At 38.5% G+C, this 22,227-nt stretch overlaps 2 protein-coding genes across 6 annotated transcripts in view; both read left to right on the top strand.

Moving 5' to 3' along the window:
* Positions 1-1,065: 1,065 nt before the first annotated feature.
* On the top strand, positions 1,066-14,387 carry LOC308186084 (fatty acyl-CoA reductase 1-like). The gene is made up of 5 exons (XM_080575002.1): positions 1,066-2,275; positions 3,062-3,129; positions 5,124-5,295; positions 11,479-11,608; positions 13,319-14,387. Exons 1-5 carry the CDS (start codon positions 2,106-2,108, stop codon positions 13,448-13,450), a joined length of 672 nt encoding a protein of 223 aa, XP_080431128.1. The 5' UTR covers positions 1,066-2,105; the 3' UTR covers positions 13,451-14,387.
* A 1,180-nt stretch (positions 14,388-15,567) lies between these two features.
* The window catches only part of LOC308186082 (protein scribble homolog), a 28,928-nt gene continuing 22,268 nt past the window's right edge, over positions 15,568-22,227 (top strand). For 2 of the 5 annotated variants that reach the window (XM_080574995.1, XM_080574997.1), the window contains exons 1-2: positions 15,568-16,534; positions 16,573-18,316. In XM_080574995.1, coding sequence (XP_080431121.1) covers positions 18,299-18,316 — 18 coding nt within the window. In that variant the 5' untranslated portion in view covers positions 15,568-16,534; positions 16,573-18,298. Of the gene's footprint in view, positions 16,535-16,572; positions 18,317-18,337; positions 18,833-22,227 lie in introns of those variants that run through there. The other 3 variants (XM_080574999.1, XM_080574996.1, XM_080574998.1) reach the window with 3 other exon arrangements.

The raw sequence follows: 22,227 nt of genomic DNA, 5'->3' as shown, positions 1-22,227 counted from the left end.
AACCAAACTTTAAAAGGACAATTAAGCAAAATCTGTCAGGAGGCTAAGATACAGTGGGACTGTGGGATTTGAGGGACTAGGCCTTCATCTGGAAGGATGGCTCAAGTCTCTCCTACAAAGCATTGTGCTGCTGTTAATTGTATTCGCTGCAATGGGAGTAATGTTCTCGTGTGTGAAAGGAGAAATAGTTAGGAGTAGTGCATGGAATCGCCGAATAATGAGAGTCCTTACTGGGAATCACCCAGAACACCCTATCCCACTTACTCCACCCCCATCCTATAGTACTAGCGTTAACAAGCAGGCATAGAGGAATCAATAAGATAGTAGACTAACGAAGATGCGTTAAGATTATACTTACTAATCTCTATATCAAGTTATACTCACTAACCTCTACTAACCTGATTCAACCTAATAGTAATGAAAATACTTGCTCTTGGTATGAGTGAAGTATTTTCAAAGGGGGGAAATGTTAGTGTTGGGGAGAATCGAATGGATGTTTTATTAATGTCTCTTAGGTGATGGGTCATACAGTATAATTAAGCATTGCCAAATGTACTTACATTATCAATTAATCTATGTACACTGGAAACTTAGGGAGTACACTGAACATTTAAATGAATCGTTGAAGGGGAACCCTGGGAGGGAACAGGTACAACCTGACCTTGGATAAGGGCCTGGAAATGCTGAAATGAGTTGAAGCAGAACCAAGGAGCGGAGGGAGCATGCGTCGAGTGAGAAAGGTGAAAAAGTTTAGCGGAGAGGAAGACTCCTTACTTCATCTGGACGACCACCTGGACGACCACCAGAGTGCGCCACGCATGTGCAAAGGGGAGGGGAGCTAATTAGAATGGAATGCGAGGCTGATGTTGCAACCTGTAATGAATATGTATACCTTACGTAATGTTGAATGTATAAATAATGGCTGGGAAGTAACGGGACTTGAAGCCAGATTTGGGCACCTGCCCCGGCTTCCAGCGCTGAATAAAGCACCTTCATATAATCACTTGGTGGTTATGTGGTTGCTACGCTAACAGCCTGGTGAACGATCTTACACCTAAACTGATTGGCGATAGGCCTAACACTTACACTTATGCAAAAGCCTTAGCCGAATATGTAGTACAGCAAGAAGCTGCAAAAATAAACATAGCCGTTATAAGGCCATCTGTTGTTGGTGCTAGCTGGAAGGAGCCTTTTCCTGTACGTTGAGTTTTCACATGACTCACGCCTGTAAACTGTAGCACGTACTGACAGCTTGTGTATGTAGTGACCTTCATAGAGGAAAATCTTTTAAACTTAAAGCTGTGGCTTGACTGCTTCTGAATAACAACTCTCATACAAAAGATATCAAATACAGCATTCGTATGTGGGAAGCTTAGGGGATAAATTACTTCTAAGCATAGAACAATACACATCTGTCACAATGGGAGATACTATTTTACACACAAAATAGTTATACAGAATCGTGAAGTAAGAAAGGTAATTTCATCTATTTTCCCTCTTCGAGGTGCTTTGGTGTGTCAATAGCTGAATACTATCATTAATGAAACTGGGGTCTGCAGGACGTAAAACTGTTTGGACTCCACTTGTTTCAGCCAAGGCAGGGGATGGCAGAAGCTTTATGAACTCTGTTACATTGATGTATAGTATATATGCTATATGCTTCTTCCAGTATGGGAGATAGCGCTGGAACGGCTTTTCCAGTTCAACGCTGAATATTTCTTAAGCACTTAAAAATACATCAACATCACATGCCTTTTTGAGTAGGTACAATATACATATATGTCAGACAGTAAGTATATAAATTTTAATTAAGTATGTAATGTTTAAACACTGGCATTGAAGTTGAGTGAAAATGTCTATCTGAAAATTCAAAAAAAAAAAAAAAAACAACACAAAAGACAGATAAGCAGTTTTGCTATTGACTGTTAAACTGAGTTGATATAAGCTAGTGAAATATTTTCAACAAAATGTATTTATGTAGGAAATACTTCGCGGTTTATTAACTAAGAAATAACAAGCTAGCTACTCACCTGGAGGGGCCAGTGAAACTGCAGGTGGATCTCATGTCTGAGTTGTAGCAAAATCTGATGATATAACAAGTTACTATGGAAGAACTTCATTTAGACACATGGAAATTAGTATTGCTCTCCTGGGTCAACTTGTCAAATTTTCACTTTAAACTGTTGACTTCACTACACGAAAACCTTTCCTTCCTACCTGCTTGTGATAGGGATGGATTGATAACTTCAGTGGACCTAGTGGCCTCTTCATTGCTGTAAGTAATGAAAAAAAATGTTTCTTCCTTTTGGAGACAGCAAAGCTTCTTGTGTTTTACTGGTGCGTCTTGTCTTTTTTCTCTTTTAAGGCAGGAAAAGGAATTCTTTGAACAATGAGAGCTACCAATGGTGCAGTAGGAGGTCTTGTTCCAGTAGATGTTATTGTCAGTATGACACAGGCTGCAGCCTAGTATTCTGGAGTTAATAGGTGCAGCAGGTGACAATTGAAAGCACTGAGTACTTTGAAGTGATGGTACTGTGCATTTTGATAAATCAGTCTTCTGTTGAACTTCTAATCGGTGTCCTGCTATTCATCTAGGACAAAAGGGTTCTAAGGTTTTAACAGCTTTAGTCCAGCAGAGTGTAACTTAGGATAATGGCCAACATTTGACGATGAGAAGGAAGACATCACCTATGATACTATTGTATAAGCTATACCTGATTTTTTTTTCCTGGGCCTCAGTGCAATCAGTATGACTTAGAATAATGTAGGCAAAGCCTTCTCTGGGGAAAAATATATACGTTTTTTTGTCATTTATGTATGTATATATACACACAGTTTTATATATATACATAGTTATAATTATAAACTATCATATATACAGATGTTAAAGATGGATTAAAATACTGGAAGGATTCAGGAAGCAAAAAACCTAACGTGAGGCTGACAACTTTTGCTTTATGTAAATGATGGTGAGGGCAAAGAGAACTTTAGATATGGCTTTTGATGTGTTTTGTGTGTTTTTTTGTCTTCTGATGTGCTCTTTGGTCTTTTTCCCCTCCAGACCAAGAAATATCATGGTATACAACTGTACAACATGTGGTACCAACGCTTTCCACTGGAGTGAAGTTGGTATGTCATATTTCTTTTTTTATGAGCTTTAATAGAAAAATAAGATCAGTAATAAAAGCACAGGCTATAGTCTGCAGGTCAAATTTTATTTTTATATTGAAATTAGTATAACAGCCATAACTCAATTTTGCAGTGCCTCATGTTTTTTTGTTCTCTTCCGTTGATTTTCTCTCCTTGTAGAGTTATCGCTTCCGTTTTGTTCCTGTTTTTTTAATTCAATTTTTTTAAAGTATGGCAGAACTGATTTTTCTGCTTGATGCTTCAACGGCTTAATCTGTAGAGCGTGGGTAGTGTGCAGAGAAAAGCATTGCCGAGAGGAGCAGTACTAATGTTGGGTTTAATGCCAACCTTCCTGTAAATATATGAGTAAAGAGCTCAACATTGGGATTACTTTATACAGCTGCATAATGGAGGGTGTACGACAAGTTTTGCACTTGAAGCTTTTTTGTCGTGTCTAGCTTCAGTTAATTGTCGATTGAGGTGGCTCTTAGTCTTCAAATGGTTACATGAGACTTCCTCTATTCCCGCTGAGGGAAAAGTAATCTCTAAGTATGGCCACTTCTTTTCATCTTAGATATCCCGACTAAAATGTAACCCGCATCTTAAGAGCTCTGTAATAGGCTTAAGAGCTCTGTAATAAATAGCAATGCAAGCTGGCTGGTATGGTAAAGCTGTTAATTAGCTCTACATGTTTTTAGAAATAATTTCTCAGTAAAGATTGTTAGTTTTCTTCTTTATCTTAAATACTTAAATCCATATTATTTCTCTTGACTACTTTCTTCACCCTTTTTACTTGCTTTTGCTGTTTTATGTATCTATATTTATAAGCCTTATCATTTCAGCTGAAGTTGGAAAGTTGCTGGCTTCATTTATATTACGATTCTAATTGAGGTATTTAAAGGCTTCCTGTAAGCAATGGAATGAAGTTACAAGAGATGACTACAAAGATAAAGTGAATTCTGATGTAGTTTTTTAAGATGTACGTGTCTGCCATGTGAAGAATTTTCAGTTGTCAACAAGAGTTTGACCTGGAGTCCAATGCTAACAATGTTTTTTAAAAAAGCTTGAATATGGGTAATTTGAAATGCACTTCAGATGCTTGCAAAGTCCTCAGCCTACTTTTTTTAAAGTGTTCTTCATTTAAAAGATTAGAATAGCCTTCTTTATGAAATACAGATGGATATTTAAATAGCTTTACATGCTATGCAAACTGAAATTGCTCTGAATTCTCAAAATCAACTGACGGTAGGGAAGAGGACCAGAAAGAGAAGCTACAGTAAAATATTCTGAAGGTAAAGGTTTAAAAAACTTCGATATAATAAGAACCAGTTTAACAGTATCTTAGGTTTAAAGCTTATAGCTGTTTTAGTTTTTGTGGTTATTAGAAGAGCTAGGATGGTTACTTAAATAGCATACTAAAGTAAATATTGTACGCTGCAATGTACTTTGAAAACCATTGAACTTTACATATCAAAGCTGTTACGCAACTTTTCTTTCTCAGAGTGCCATGTAATTTCTGCTTTCAAGAGGAATCCTCTTGAACAGGCCTTCAGACGGCCCAGTGTTAATCTAAGTTCCGATCACCTTTTATATCATTACTGGATTGCTGTAAGCCATAAGGCCCCAGCATTCCTGTAGGATATCTACCTCAGGATTACTGGAAGAAGCTCAAGGTAATGGTGACTAGCTCTGTCTCTTCTGTTCCTCTTAGATTTAAACAACAAAGCTATGCTTCCACTGTGATGTATATTGATTTCTTCTTCCCCTGAATGCTGTGTGACTAAAACTCACCTTTTCTACTTTTTTCTCTGAGAATAGGTCATTGAATTCGAAGCGAGTTTAAACTTTCTAGCGAAAATGAGGATGTTTTTTGTTGGATATTTTGTTTGGGGGGTTGAGTAATCAAGGTAAACAGAATACAAGATCTAGCAAATTATGTTTATTCTTGAATGATAAATAATTAAAATATGTTGATCCTTATTTTTCTCCTACAGCAAAGCACCTATATTTGAACTACACAACAAATCCGTTAAGCAGTGCAGTAAGGCACCGTAGCATGAGTCTTTGTTCAAACCCCCTTCTGCATCACTGTCGGACCACAGTCTCCCATATATCGCCTGCATTTTTTCACGATGTTTTGCTCAGATTGACAGGTCATAAGCCATGGTAAGAAGGACAGGGCTAAAAATATTTTGATAAGGTGGTGGAGATGAAGACGACACGACAAGGGTACTATTTAGATTTACTAACTATAAGCAATAACAATCCATTGACTGCATTTCTAAGAGATTAATGTCTGACTCACCAACGCTGTCCACGATGTGTCTCGGGTCAGAATCCTAGTCAGTCAGTAAACTTGGGGAAGCGGTTGGCATTAAGATTGTTGTTGCTATTATAAACTGAAAGTGGAAGGGAGGCAGAGTAAGTAACTGTGGGTTATTCCTGTAGATGGTACAGCTCCATCTGGTATGCTTTGTATCATCTCAACATTCTATTCAGTTTATAATAATTACACCACTAGCTGGCTAACTTCTGAAGTGGTAAAAATTGCATAATTCTGCTAACTAGGCCAAACTAGATTACATAGAAGGAATATAAGATGTCACTGCAATTTGTTTCAGATCTGCCAAGCCATATGATCTTAACTCATTGCATATATTATGTTTTCAAAAGTATTCATCATCAGACTCTAAAGTCTCCAGTACGGTGACAGTGTATTAATACAAGTGAACATTCATTCATTGTCCTGTAGTCTCGGTCTGTCTTACAAGGAGGGGAAAACTTATTTAATGCTTAGCACCGGATCAATAAAAGGAAGCAATGTAGGTAGTTCATAGGCAAAAACTTCTAAACTGCCTTGGGTTCCATTGTTCCAAGCCTACTCAATAGCGTAGCACTCACAGCAACAGTAGGGACAGAGATCTCTGCCTGAGCAGTCATCTCTCCACATTGAAAAGATTTAAGCTCTGTGTATCACAGGAAGGTATTAAGCATGAATTCCTAGCTTTTTAGGTTCTTTTGCAATATAGAATGTTCTTAATAAAAATTAATAGAAATTCCCTGATATATCTCAAGATTCCATCACTTGCTAAAAATAATTATACTACAGATATCAACCTGCTGTCTTCCAAACAGGAAATGATGCTGCCAGAGTCGTGTCAGTCTTTGGAAGTCCAGTCTTTTAAGTATTTGACCTATGGGAGTAAAACAAGGCTATAAATAAACACATTGTTTAGAACGCTCTTACAGGTGTATAACATTGGAAACATTGAATCTTGTTTTTTTGCTTTTTCTGGAGTTCCTGTTTAGTGTTCAAACACAGAATTTAAACCTTAATCGGTACTAGTACAAGAGGTGACGTTAAACGTGTATCTTCTGGCCTGTGAAGTATAAATTATTTGAGTATTCCTAATTAGTTTTATGTAGTAGTGACTGGATAGGTTTCCTATCATGCACAAGATTTCAAGTTTGGAGGAAAGATGGGAGGTTCAACTAAATCAAAAAGTGATTCTTCAGTTGCTAAGGTAGCAAACTGTAGCACACTTCATTCAGTTGCTTGGAATTAAAACTTTTTAAGTTTGATGCCCAGCACACTTACAGGAATATAGCTTTCATTATACAGGGATTCTTTTCTTTAATTTTAAGCCCTTTTAAAAAGAGGGCATTTTTTTCTTTAAAGCGTAATAGAAGGGAACTCTGATCGAGATGCAAAGGAGACATGCAGTTTTAAATCCTAATGGGTTTCATGCATTATTTAATAATAGCAGAGAAATGAGCCAGATCTTTATTCTTCTGCTTTTTTCTAGTTGTCTGGCTCAAAGTACTTTGAAACCTACTTTAACTGAGGGGCTGGAGGTGGCACTAGTATAGGGGTGTACTACTGTTGCTGTTGTCATTCTGTCTGGTTGACCTCTGGTTTTAATTACCAGGTAGCGTGCACTAGGGAACTTCTAGAGCCTTGGAAACTTAATTGCAGATTTTTAAGCTTGTTATCATGCTCTTCTGAGTGAAGGGCTAGCTTAATCTAAAATGTGACCTCTCTGCACCACAATTTAGCAAGAAAAACTTGACCAGTGTAGTAAAAAAATGATGAAATCAGCACAAGCAAATCCGAATATTGTGCTAACTTGACTTCACCTGGTCTACAGCCTGCCCTCTGTGAAGAATCTGAATACATTTCTAGGCTCTGTATTGCATATAATGTAGGAAAAACTGATCAGTGAAATTGCCGCGTAGGTTGAACTGCACTATTGTCATACTGTCAGGATATTGTACCGTCACTATATGAGAAATTCTTAGCAAATAGAACTAATTGGTTTTTATAACCCTTTAGGACTAAATGAATATGCTCATAATTATAAAAAACAAACAAGCAAACAAAAGTCCCTTCTATTGAAGGGTTTGGACTTTTTGAAGACGTAACCCATTGAAATCTTTATGCAATATGAAATTGTTCTGGTACACTGTACTCGTGGAAGTAGATAAAACTTCTAGTGAGATGGAGAACTTATTTTTCACTGCTTTTGCATCTAGTGAAACATTCTTGAAATTAACAATTCTCTGAGTAAGAGTTAAGGAAAATGAAGGAAGAAAAAATGCATGTAATTCTTCTGAGTTTTGTAGATGGAACAAGTACAATAAGGACCGAATGTCATAGTGAGGATTGAATATTTTAAACTACTTAAGTAGACTTTTGTAGTATTGTGCCTCTGTATAAACAGTGGTGATAATTCTCACTGTACAAGTTTGACAGTGTTGTCAGTAGCTTGCTATATGTACATAGTTGCATAGCAAAGCTTATTAATTGTCTAATATAAGGCATAGTTCTTGCCTGTAACTTTGCACAGGACTTATCACAGCAGAACCATCTCTTCTCAAAAGCAGCTCAGTACGTTTGAAATCTTAAAGCCATTGAAAATACACACCCGGCAGGTCTTTCCAATTACTCTGGAAGAACAAGCACAGGGAGTACTACCTGAATATGACAGGGCCCTTCTTTACTGTGAGGGTGACAGAGCACTGGCACAGGTTGCCCAGAGAGGTTGCAGAGTCTCCTTCTCTGGAGATATTCAAAACCTACCTGGGTGCCATCCTGCAAAATGTGCTCTAGGTGATCCTGCTTGGCAGGGGGGTTGGACTGGATGACCTTCAGAAGTCCCTTCCAACCTCAACCATTCTGTGATTCTCTAACAGAAAGTAGCATGAAATATTGAAGCTGTAATTCACGTGTTTCTCCAGCTATTCATTTTCTGCTACTGCTTCTTAGAAAGCTAAAGAGGAGGTAGAGCTGATGAGCGCAGGGAGGCATGAAGAGATCAGTTAAAGCTTCTTAAAGCTTAACACGAAGCACCCTTGACATAGTCTCTGTCTTACAAACCAGAAATGCATAAACAGTATGCTTTCATTGAGTAGATGACTGTGGTTTTTCCCCTTGCAAATACTTTGAAAAAAAGTTCTGCACTTACAGGAACAACAGAGCTGCTAGAAACAAAGAATTCCTCTTGTCTTACACTTCAACACTTACAGCTAAATAAAAACTTACCATTTTACAAATGTGAATACTTGTATCGTATACCTTAGGAGGAATCTTTAATATTGATATTAAAGAATTATTGATATTAAAGAATCTTTGATATTAAAGAATTGTAGCTAACTGCCATCAAGTGTATATATCAATTTCAGGCTGAGAGAGAAAGCTTCATTACATACTTTTCACATTCTCCTTTGTCATCTGTACTCCCATTTGCAGGAGGAATGTGGTGCTATTGAAGTCAGAAAATCTCTCTAACAAAACTTAGTCTGCCAGAATAAGTGTCCAGTAAATGACACTTATTGCTGACATCTCTGAATATAAGAGGTTGTCACCATAATTCCTTTTCTTTTGCCAGGCGGGTGGGAGAGGGAAACATAGTTTCAGGTTGATTTAGTGCAGGCTACCAAGTTGTCACTGGGGAAGCTGCCATCCCTTAGCCACATGTTCACTTCCTTCGAGTCGGATCGAGCAGTTAAGAGAATGTAGAGGCATTTGATTGTTTTGGCTGATATAATGAGAAGCTAATCCTAAAAAAAAATCACACCGCAAACAACACTGTTTTCTGATGATGAACTCAATTAGCTGGTTCTGTTGCCAGTCACTAAATGCAATGTGAGACAGAATCTGCAGCTGAGCTAAAAGAATTGTCTTTAGCCACTTGTTTTGAGTGTGTTTGTTTTATTTTTCAAATCAGCTTATCTGTGTTCTAAAACCATCCCCATAAGTAGAGACAGCACGATTCCCTGCAAATGTTAGAGACTCTTCTTAGAAAACGAAGAGCTAAAAATAATGTCAGGGGCCGGTAGCAAGCTCCAAATCTACACTTACTCAGATTTTTCATTTACACCATTTAGTTTTTTGCAGGGACGCAAGTTTTCTTGTACTGAAGCAGTCTAGGCGCTCTAACTAGAATCTAGCTATTCTTCCGGTTTAGCATAACAAACCGGAGTGGCACAATAAGTTCAACTACATTAAATAAACTTAAGACTGTCAGTGGACAGGCATCCACAGAAGAGTCTAAGCATGTAGCTGCCTTGTCCTGTTTTGCATTATTGTTATCCAGGGCATTTTGCTAAGTGGTCTTTCTGGCTCTTCTGACCAGTGAGCTCTTTGCTTTCCGAGTTTATCTTTTTCTGACTTTTTTGGACTTATATCTGTTAAGACAGTTGCTGGAGGATCATTCCTTTTTTTTTTTTTTGGATGTTTAGTTCAGCCTTGTTAGCGCAGGACATGTATTGGACACAGTCTATATGCTTAATTATTTTTTGAATCAGAGGAACTCCAACTCAGCTCCCATACAGCCAACTTGCCCAGCTGGGGAAACTGTAAATGGGTGTTAGTAGACATTCCTAGATGCTTTCAGATGAAATTAACTGATGGTCTAAAATTGGAATACAGTTCTATAAGTATGCTCCTGTGGAAGGTTTTAAGGAAGTGTTCATATTTTTTGCACTCCAAATACTTTTTTCTTTTTCAATGGTCTCGGCCGATTGTAATACTCCGTTTTGTGAGACTTAGAGGCAATTTCACTATTCCCTTAGATAGTGAGATAGCAGTCATTAATGTTAGTCAATATGTTGTAATGAAAGAGTTTCTGGGATTGTGCTGTGTCTCCCCTACAAGTATGAATGTACCAAGGCAACTTTCAGAGAAAAATCGGGGAGTTATATTGCTGCTATGTATTTTACTGAACAAAACTTAGCTTCAGAAAGCCATTTCCTGTTACTGCTGGGTTGTTCTGCTTTCTTTGCTTTTCCTATGTGCCCCTCTGCTTTGCTTAAAATGACCATTGTGCCCTGCTGTGAGGATCAAATTGGAAGCAATTCTGTGAGATGGAAATAGCTCAAGCCCCGTAAGCGGAAATGTAATAGCATTTCATGTGAGTACTAGCTAGTACTTACTAAAGCTGAGGGATCGTCTGTAGTTCTGCAACGCTTGCAAAGTTCCCACCTTCACAACAAGGAAATTCTTTCATCTAAGAGTGGATAACTCATGGTTTTTGGGTCTACTTCAGGTATTCTGATCAAAGGGAAACTTGCCCAAATTGATCCTTCTAACAAAGTTTCTCTGTACGCCAAGTGATATCTTTACAGAGTTGTTACCCCTGCGTAATAAAGGATAACAGAAGGTATTTCTGCATATTTTGAAGTAGCCTGGCACTGATCACCCAACTAGCAGGATCTATGGTTTATCTGCCCCACTGAATACGTCCTGCTCTTTGCTGCAGTAACAGTAGGGACAATGGGGCAAAGCTGTATTTCTGGTGCTTCTAAGCCTTGGTCTCTTACCGACCATAATAAATGGGTTTTCTTTTCTTAGAGATGTGGCCTTGCACAGTGTGCCAGAAGGTTAGGGAAACTTACTCCCTTGCTGTGTTCTGCACTGTGTAACTCTATTTTAAACAAGTTCATCAAGTTAAATTGTTCGGTACAGCTAGATGCTTCAGTTATGCTGAAGTGAAAAGCATTAAGTATCACTGTCCTAAATTACAAAGAAAGGATGGTAAAATGCTGTCTTCTGTTGGCCGCTCTTTTCAGAGAGGAAACTTACTGTTCCATGGGGAAGTAGAATTTAAAAAAAAAAAGGCTGTCCGGTAAGCTCTGCTTTCATATCAAGATTGGACAGCTAAAGTCCAGTAACGTCTCGCTTTAGACTGATAGGATAGTTCTGTATCTGAATAACTTTTTTCATGGTTTGGGTACAGAGTAGGATGGGTTATGTTGAAGTAGAGGTGTGGGGTTATAAAACTTATTGTTTTACTTGTTTGAACTAATACTTACCACTGTAACCTGTTCATTCTATTCCTTGGACTGTAGGATGTTGAAAACAATATCATGTCTTCATAAGGCCATGATGTTATTAGAATATTTTACGAGCAATTCTTGGGTCTGGAATACCGAAAATATGACTATGCTAATGAATCAGCTAACCCCTGAAGACAAAAAGGTAAGTAGCTGTGTGATATGGAGACTGAAAGTGAAATACAAACTTACTGTTCTAAGATGACACGAGTCAGTAATGCTGCTTACCGCAACGCAGAACTAAGTGTGGTACTAACTCAGTTCTGGATAGTCCTGCCACAGCCATTTGAATGTACCGAGGTGTCTGTACAGGGCTGTGTTGTAAGCCGGATCAGTGATCTGATCGGAGATGAAGAAAGACAGGACCCCTTGAAGGAGGCTGTATACAATGATGGTTGTTAGCGTGGCTTGATCGCACATGATCAGGTGTTGCCCTATATGTCAGCCAAGTAGCCAAGCTGTTACTGGTTTTACCTGCATCATGAGTAAAACAAGGCTTTGTTTCTTGACCACTGTCTCCTTTTTCTGAGGAACAGGAGGTAGGTTTTGAGGGGCTTTTTTGTTTGTTCTTTGTGTTTCAAACTAGTGACAACTTCTGTGTGTGCTTTTCACGCTTTGGCAATACAGCTACATGTCCTCAAATTCTCTCACTCGCTGTGAACTAAAACTGCCCCATGCAGTGGGGAAGTTTACCTAGAAGCAGGATGACGAAAGTCCTGAAGGTGGTTGAGGAAGAACAAAAACTGTTGTTGAACAGAGGACCTGAGTAAGAGTGAACGAAATGTCTCATAAGAAATACCTCACTCTTCCTCCTGTTCCATCCCCTCCCCTCCCAGATTTTGATAGTTTTTCCAGAATTAGGTATGTTATTTTCTGAAGCACAGTGGAACTGTGTGTTCATTGTTACTAACTACATTTCATAGCATAAGCTGTAATCGATTTCTGACTTGCTCTGTTTGGTGAAATTTCACTATCGGCTTGTTCAAATGTCATTAAATACAGTATTTTTAGTAGTTAAGCATCAGATTTCCCATCTCTGCTCAATGGATTATTTTTTTCTGCTCTTTTAACGTGTCAAAGCTGATCACTGTGAGCACTGCAAGACATTTAGTGGGAACATGCAAGCTAGGAGGGATTGGGAACAACAGAGGAGTGAAACTTGCAGAACCAGTAAACAAGCTGTTGTATTAGCTTGTGATTTCATAGAACGGTCGTATTAGGCAGGTTCTTACAGAGCAACGTTTAAATATTTTGTTCAGAAGCTGTGAGCTAGTGGTTTTATTGACCTTATCGGGACTTAACTGGCTGCTGTAGTATCGTTTGGGATGAAGTAATGGACGTCAGTGAGAAAGTGAAGTTGTGAATGTACTGTAGTAACTTCTGCAGTAGATATCCTTATGACTCTTTTTAAAACATAGTGGTACAACTATAAGCACAGTTAAACAAACCGCATCTCTGTCAGTGAACTCGGTACAGAGCAGTGTGCTTATTCTATAGGATGTGAGAATTATTTCCTGGCTGGAAAGGAAACAACACAAAATTGTTACTTCTAGAGTACAGTTCTTTACAGACAGATGAAATGTGAAACTAGTGCACTTGGAAGCTGAGGGAAGAATATTACTGAAGAGGAAAAATAAGGCATGGAATGGTTGAAATTTGCAGGAGATTGATTGTATGAGAAGCTGGTTGGGTCACAGATGGATCTAAACGTGAATCATTCTTATGATTAAGGACAAAAAAAAATTGTCATTGCAATGAAATTGATCTGATAGAAAGGTAGTTACTTTCTTTACATCTTTATCAGAAATGATTGACTTTCTTGGCAGTTAATAATGAAAGCTTTTATTTTATGCAGGCCTTTAATTTTGATGTTCGACAACTACACTGGGCAGAATACATGGAAAACTACTGCATGGGAACAAAGAAATACGTGCTGAATGAAGAAATGTCTGGCCTCCCTGCAGCTTGGAAACACTTGAATAAGTAAGTGTGCATCTTATTTTTGTTTCTCTGTCCTTGTCAAGTTTTACTTTTCCATTCTATACTATACTGTTCTTAATAGCACTTGTTTAGTTCCACCAGAGTTCTTCTATTCCAGGCATGTCGTCTAAAGCGTTTTCTAATGCTTTAGTCAGATGCCATCTTTCTTCTTTCATTTGTAGATCTTGCTTCGTTCTCTGTATTAGAAGTCCTGGTATGTCTGGGTTTATGGCTATAGCTCTGATCACTAGTGTATACTGGAATCCAGGTTTCTGATGTTACTTGTGTATCCTTTTTGGAACATCAAAAAGGTACACAGTAATACAGGGTCAGAATGGTTTGTTCGACTACGCTGGTTTAATACAACAATAATTGTTTCTTTTGGGAACATGACTGCTGGAAGCAGGCAAGTAAACAGGCATGGACTTTCCACCTCAGCGCAGGAAACTGTGATGTTGGTGCTCTAAGACGAAGTCTCTTAGTGTCTTATCTGTGGTTTAACTCCTCCAATTTGAATGCGTTGTAATTATTCAGAACTTTACTGGCATAGTTCCATTTGTTTTATTCTTGGGCGATTCATAAAGACAGTTGATAGTCTTTTTGATTTTTCTCTTTAAAGAAAGAAAAAAGAACAATTTATCTTGTTCTGCAATATTGCTTATCTGTTATGCTGACAACCTGAGGGAAAGTGGTCTAGGCCGTCTTCAAAAGAGATTGGCATGGCACAATCTCAGTGAGAATTTTGGCCAAACTTGCCAGTGTTAACCTTACAATAGCATATTCAGAGACACAGCTGTGATACATGCTTGTAATATACACATGGTATAGCAACAAAGTAATCTGAATTTGTGAGAAATTATGGGTTTCAGCTAGATATGTTGTAAGCCTGAATTACACGTTTGCAGGCAATTTTTAATGGGAATGAAGGTTTTTTTGGATTTTCAGAGAATAATTCTGAATCTTGACAAGGACTTGACTGACAGAATTAACGCTGAAAGCAGAAAAGACTGAAAAAAGTGAGGGATCTAGAGGACTAAGTGAATATCCTTAATCAGAATCAGAAAGGCCTTCTCTGCTTGTTCTTCAACTTACTAGCTTATTTAATGCACTAATTTAATACCACTTTAATAAAGTATCTTGAGATGAATAGATGAACAAGTTAAATTCTACATTAGAAGTCATTTTAATATTCTTTTCCCTGTAGTTCTTCGTACCTTGGCTTTTACTTTTTTTTTTTTTTCCTTTTTCCCCACTTAAGTTAAGGAATATACGCTATGGATTCAATACAGTTCTTGTGATCCTGGGATGGCTTATCTTTATTGCAAGATCACAAATGGCAAGAAATATCTGGTACTTTGTGGTTAGTCTGTGTTACAAGTTCCTCCCATACTTCAGAGCCTCCAGTACTATGAGATACTGAAGAAGAGAATTGAGCACTAGGCATCTATGCATATGGTGGTCTAACTACACAAAGCCTGTAACATAGTCATCTCACCTTTTGTAAAAGCATAATTTCATCTTAAATTGGAGTGCAAAATATATGGTATGGTATATGTAATGTTAGTTGTCTATCTTCCAGAAGACACAGAAAATAAAACGGTCAAGTGTCGGTCTGAATTGGCGTTAGACAAGCATTTAAATAACTTTAATTCATTGACCTGGGGAGAGAATGTTTTAGACCACTGACCAACATAACTGTGCAATTTGGCACATTTTGATTGAAATCTGCCTTAACATACTTATTTTTTTTCTTTTAATTTTTACACCACATTGAGGAAGGTAAATATTGTCATAGTAATTGCTAGTTTAATGACCTATTTATTTGAAATCCTAAAACTGCAAAGGATTTTGAGTTTCAGAAGTGTACAAATGCTGGTGGATCTCCTGGAAAAACTACTGGAGGACTTCTATAACTTGTCTTTACTTCTGCCGATTCTTCACTTCTCAAAGTAGGGTCATAATGGTGACTACTTTGCTTTTAAAAGGGAAAAAAAAAATCTCCCTTCTTCATCATGGAAAAGCCTTTTGTCCTGCCTGGTTTTCAGAACGCACTCAGTGATTCAGTTCTGTGCTCAAAATTGGCCCCGTTCTATTTGCGTTTGTCAGCATGAGCGATTTGCTTTTCCAAAAGCAGAACTGACCCTATCATTGAAAAGATAAAAGGGAACATTACCATGAGGGGGGAAAATAGTCATTGACCGTCCTCTTTTTTAATGATTTTTGTTGGGAATACAGAGCCAGCACTTGATAGTTACATTTCTGACTTCAAAAGCTAAATGTATTTAAAAAAAATTTATTATGCCTAGTTGATACTTACATTACTGGTAACTGTAGTTAGACAAAGTGTAGGCTTTCATTAAGAGAGAAACCTGTTCTTAAATTCTAAGTAATGTTAGCAAATACTTCATGAATTAAGAGCTTTTTAAAAACTCTGAGCTATGAAATTTGGTGCATGGATAGACCAATGCATAAGCACACTCTCCTCTCTACCCCAATAAAACCCTTTTGTTTCGCTGGGCAAGCAGAGCAAGAGGCATCTTGCTGCAAAATTTGAAACATGTTAACAGTTTTTTCATCTATTCCTTAGATTTCTTCAGATTGAAACCTAATAATTTAAACTGTTTGTTTTGGTACGTAAAACTCAGACAAGCAACAAGTTGTAAGAAAAGCCTGAGTCCCAGTTTAAGGCAATACATAAAGATTCCTTGAAGCTCTGGTTGCACAGAATTCTATTTGAGAACACTGTGATGTTGCTCTTACTGATGCACTGACCAGCACCCGTGTCCAGTGTTTGTTCATTTAAAATCAATTTATACTGTATGTGAATACGTTCTTGAATCTGCTTGGAAAGGCAAATAATGACTTAATTACACAGGAGCTACATTATACTTGCCCTTGATAGTTTTTTGTCCGACTTGAATTAAGTATGTAAAGAACTTATTTTGCCATTCTTGTGGAAACTTACTTTAAAGAGAACACCTTTCATGTAGGTGTATATCATTTTGAAAAGACAATGGCTTCCTTGTTGAAGCTAAGTATTCTGTAGTAAGTAGTTAAGCTGTAATTCCTTTTTAAAATGACCTGTGTGTGTGTGTATATATAGATAGATAGATAGATAGATAGATAGAGATATATATGAAGCTAGCGATGGAAAGCCTAAATGGTCTAGGACCACACGTCGTGTGAGAGACCTGACTGTGGCTGAAAATAAATTATGGCTTCTGTGACTGAAGATGGTATACTTTAACAAATACATTAGGTATGTTGCATTTTTAGTTACCTCCACAAGCATCTTACTAGATCTGAAAGTATGCTTAAGCATTCCTGCACTGCAGACTTTTTTTCAGAGGTACCTACAATCCAATGATGTCCCTCTTCCCGTGTTGGCATGTGACTGAAGTTTGCAATAACACATGCACCATAGTCTGAAAATTATTTCTGTGAAGCAATTCACTTAGAAGTTTTGTTCTTTATCACCATTACACGTGATACTTTTAATGTTGATTTGTTAATGCTGGGAACTATGAAGCCAATTAATTGATTATTTCTGATCCATGCTACTTAGGAATCTATTCTGTTGAATATGTAACAGAAGAAAAGGATTGCTTCAAATGTAAGGATACTTAACCTCTACTCTTTCAACACTTGGCAGTTTAGAAAACCACCTTTCTCTTTGGAGGCTGTGGTTATCTGTTGACTATTGGTATCTTAGACTCATAGAATCATAGAATATCCCGAGTTGGAAGGGACCCATAAGGATCATCGAGTCCAACTCCTGGCACCGCACAGGTCTGCCCAAAAATTCAGACCACGTGACTAAGTGCACAGTCCCATCGCTTCTTAAATTCAGACAGGCTTGGTGCAGTGACTGCTTCACTGGGGAGCTTGTTCCAGTGTGCGACCAACCTCTCAGTGAAGAACCTCTTCCTGATGTCCAGCCTAAACTTCCCCTGCCTCAGCTTAACACGGTTCCCGCGGGTTCTGTCACTGGCGATTACGGAGAATAGCTCATCTGCCTCTCCACTCCCCCTCGCGAGGAAGTTGTAGACTGCCATAAGGTCCCCCCTCAGCCTCCTCTTCTCCAGGCTGAACGGGCTTCACAGGTGCTTGGCATGCAGGTTTAGTAATTAACCTTTTTATGTCTTCCATCTCTTGGAGTGAACTGGATATGAAGCTGGATGTCGTGGTAAGCTAGCTTGCCTGAAAAGGCCATCTCTGTCAGTCACCTGTGGTGGGGAGAGCAGAAAAACCCAAAACACCTAGAATAGCCATGCAAGGTGGAAAGCCAGTGTCAATGCAGTGTCACTCACTGTATACTTAAAGTAGTAGCCTTTGTAACTCCTGAGGCGGTGTTACCACCCATGAATGTTTTTGTATTTGAATGTTTTGCTCCGAGACCTGTTAAAACAAAAGTGAGGATGATGACTTGCATCTCGATTATAAGATTTAAAGCATGAAATTTCTTTCAGGACATCTATCTCTTAATTCTTCTTTCCACCAATGAAAGCATTGGATGGCTCCTATGTTAGGACAGATTGCCTTAGAAACCCAGGTGGGAGAGTTTAGAAGAGGTACTTAGCATCTGTTTTTGTAAAAAGACACAGGCATTGCACATAATTAACTGCCTGGGGCTCTGATATGGAACAAGAAGCCCACCTGGGCCTCGAGTCCTGGTGAAAGAATGGGCTGCCACTGCTTTCAGCCGAAAGTATCTGTTGTTAGTCTTTCTGCACAGTTTGCTTCCCATTCCTTTCATTCCTTGATCTTCAAGGTTGTTTGCTGCTGCCTCTTCTCAATCACTTTTAGAAGCTTTTGCTTGCCGTCTTCTTCAGCAGTTTCATAAGGTTCCATAGGGATGGACACAGGCTTTCAGGTAAGGCAGAAGCACAAATGAGTGTTGTCTCTCCATGAGGAGAGAACAGAGAAAGGCTGAGATGTTCTTCTGAATAGCAGCTTGGTTGAACTGACCCACGGTGAACTCCTTGCCGATCTGCCTCTTTTATCTTCTCCACGTAATGGACATGCCTCTCCATGCTGGCTTGTAAACAGTTGCTTCCAGAATGGCTGTTTGCTTCCTCTACTTCACTGCATGTAATTAAAGCATTTGTTCTCAAATGCAGGCCTTTTGGCAAGCATAGCTCTTTTGAGATGACAGCATTTTTTTTCTGTTGGAATATATATTGTGTTAGCTGGCATTCAAATTTATTTAATGGATTTTGGGTTTTGTAGAGCTTCTCAACTGTCCTAATAGATAGACTGCAAATGACTTCCTTTATGTAGTCCTTTATCAGTTCAGTGCTTCAGCGTCCTTAGCTTGACTGGCCGTGGAGATGTAGTTCACCAGAAAAACACTGATGGGATTTCTTGTGCACAGTCAGCCATCTGTAAGGTAAAACAGATTTTTTTTAACGTGAAATGTTGTGTACTGAAAAATGACTCTTTGACTTCTTTCTTCCAGAAAGAAGTGCGCTATTTCTTAATTGTTAGGTTTTATGTGACGTGCAGTACATATAGTTTCTGTTGTCCAGCCTTCTGGATTATTGCTCTTCTATTTACACTCCTTGGAAATAGTCTTTGGCAGAAAATAGTCTTTGGCAGAACTTGATTTGGAACAGATATATCCAGAGCAGATTTGAGTTGTCTTGTTTCTTTGAAGTATTACTCACCTGCGTTAATTACAATGCAGAAACTAATACTAATTTGTGCGCATAGTATAGTAATATAAGAAATTTCCAAAATGTGAAATGTGTGCGTGTCTCATCTCAATATTCATGCACGTGCATATAAAGAACAACATATATATGGCCAGTCTTTCTCTGCTCTGTTTTTATTCAGGGCTTCTGTTTTGCTGTTCTATCAGGGACCATTTTTGGCAATAAGGGAGGAAACAAACGTTTTCAAAACCTAGTTGCTTGACTAGAAGGCTGCTTATACAATGCCTATGGTAACTCGTGTGAACTGTTGGATACCCGGCTTGTGTCAAAACTGCTAGTCTGTGTTGTATGAAAGAGCACCCTCTGGTCTGAGGAGAAAACACAAAGTTGGCCTGGGCACGGCATTACTTGAAACTTCTGGGCTGCTGACTTGATGGTGTGATGTAGAATTAAACACTCTTAAGCACGTGTCTGCCAGGAATCTTCTAAAGAAGGCCTTTGAAGCATACACAATTAATAGATGTTAAAATGTTAATGGGTTTGTTTAACTGTTAGTTTACTGGGGGCAGGAGAACTGAAGTGTGAGGGAAGCACAGATTGTCACCTGGTATCTCCAGTATGTTGATGTAAAGCGAAGGAAGGGAAAGAAGCCTTTTACCTTTATTGCAGAAATTACTTCCCAAGACTCCTGTAAAGCCTTCTGCCCTGCCACCTTTTGAAAGTAAGAAGCACGGGAGCTTAAAAGAAAAAATTGGGAAGTGGTTAGAAAGTGTGTTATTTTATACAACTGGATTAATACAACTTGTATAGCTCGCGGTAATATCTTCACTTGTCCAAAGGAGAAGTGGAAAATGCAAGTTAAAATGGAAGCTGGATGATGAATCAGCTCTTACAGTATTTCTACTGTTGTTCTTTTAGGGTGGACAATATGAGATTTCTTTTGAAAGTAAATACTCGTACTAAGTTATTTCGAACACTGATTTTGCTCAATCATAGTTCATTACTAAAATTGCTGTTGGATGATTTTTCTTGGGCTTTTTAATTCTGTTCTGCCAAAATAAGGTATCTGTTGGAAGAGAAAACTTTAAAAGGCTGTAGTTGAAATTTGGATTGTACGGTCGGTTTTGATCAACAGACTTCTGGGCACTGGCTGGGATTGCTTGGAGCTAAAGTAACTTGCGTACGTGTGGTGTTAACTGGTACGCTCTGCTTAGATTTAACCGCTGTATCAGTATCAGCGTGCATTAATAAGCATACCAGAAGAGCAATGGTCAGTGTTCTAAGGAAGCAACACACAATAATTGTCGTTATGAACTCGCACTGTAAGATTATCACAGTAGATTTTCTGACATCCCTGTTCTTTCACCTTTTTTTCTGTTAGAATAAAAGAATGACTGTGAAGATTAGTTGTTGGAAACTGTAAGAAACAGATCCCAGATCTCTCTTACCTGGCAGTTAACTTCTTTAGGAAAGAGTCTTGCTTCAGAAGACTGTAAGTGATGCATGTCTGCCCTTACAAGGTTTTTAAAAGTACTGCAATAAGTCATCTATACCGTCAGTATTTTTTCAAATAAATTGAAGTTTAGCGCTGTATGGACAATACCTGCCGTATTGTGATTTTGGCAGAAAGCTCTAACTTTCTTTCAGTTAAACAACTTCCATGTCATTAGTGACTAAAATAGTAGCCCAAACTTAAGTATTTCCAAATAAAACTCATCCTCTAAAATACATGACTTCCTTATTTTTGTCCGAACTCTAAGCATGCGTATCCATATAGGAACGGCTTTTCAGTGTTGATCTCTAGCAAAGCCTTAAATGTTTGCAGCGCAAGGTGTATGAGAGGATTTTCACCGCTTTACAGAACTAAGAGGTTTATCATTATAGGTATATTAAATGTAGTATGCAGTTTAGACCCATATCATTGTATTTTTATGATATATTATTAGCTATTGCATATAGAGACAGTGGCGCATATAATGTTGATAAGTTCTGCTCCAAAACAATTGAATTTTGAATAACAAAGTATCAATAGAGCCTGGAAATATTAAAAGCTGCAAGTAATAAGAACTACTTTTTTTGACTGCAGTAAGATATGTAGGCCCTAGTTTATTTACCGTTGGGTTTGAATGTTTGATGACTAGTAAATAAACCTGCACGGAGGCTATCAGAATTTTAAAAACGCTTGCTACATGCTTAAGCAGGTAGCAGTAAATGGAAAGGTGAGAGAAGAGCAGCAAGTTCAGCTGCAATCCACGAAAGGCACTTTCCTGCTGCCAGTTAATGAAAACAACCTGGGAGCTTGTAACTAACTGCACATGCACACCTTGTTTGTGTGTATCATTTTAGTTTTATTTTTTCCTACAGCTCTGTAGAAGCTGTATTCTAGGATTAATTTTTAGAGCAATTGAAGTATACATCTAAGCAGAAGCTGAGTGAAAGTGCTGATACACCAATAATGATATAGCAGAGGCTGCTGCTTCAGTGAGTTTGTGGACTGGCAATTCATTCGAATTGAGACAGCATGCCAAAGGAGGAGGTTTTAAAACAGGGATCATACAGTGGACTGTTGTTGCACTGCAAACTGTCAGGTAAGCAGTGATAAATAGACTGAGTGCATGTCAACGGCAATTACTGTGTGCCGTTTTGAAAATGTGTGTTAAAATCCGCCCGGTTAAATCAGCCACTGCAGTAGTAATGCTGTATTAGACTGTTGTCTGACTTCCCTGGCATAACAGAATTCCCTGATGTTGGATACCTTGAGACAGGTATTTAATTTTTTGTTTCATATACCTGTTCATCTCTTGTTACCTGGTAATGCTTACACTCTTAACAGCTGGCATGGCTGTGAACGTCGTGCTCTGCAGAGATGAGAAATTCGGATGTCTGGCTCCAAGTTGCTGATGTTTTTGCGATGTCGCTCCAAGCCCCCTGTTGTTACAAAACTGTTTCTACAGTAAACTCCAGGTCTGCTGCCTGCCTTCAGGGTGGAACTTGGCCAGGCCTGATTTTGCTGCCACCGATATCAACTGCAGGATCGTGAACCAAAAGAGGGAGTAGGGTCTTCTGAGAGGTTTGACACAGATTCTGTATCACGGATACTTTACACGGCAAAGCCAACCCTTTCCAAGGT

The sequence above is a fragment of the Anser brachyrhynchus genome, assembly GCF_964034855.1.
Source record: "Anser brachyrhynchus genome assembly, chromosome: Z".
Classification (NCBI taxonomy): domain Eukaryota; kingdom Metazoa; phylum Chordata; class Aves; order Anseriformes; family Anatidae; genus Anser; species Anser brachyrhynchus.
Note: the sequence above shows the minus strand (reverse complement) of the source record. Positions and strands in the feature narration are given on the sequence as shown.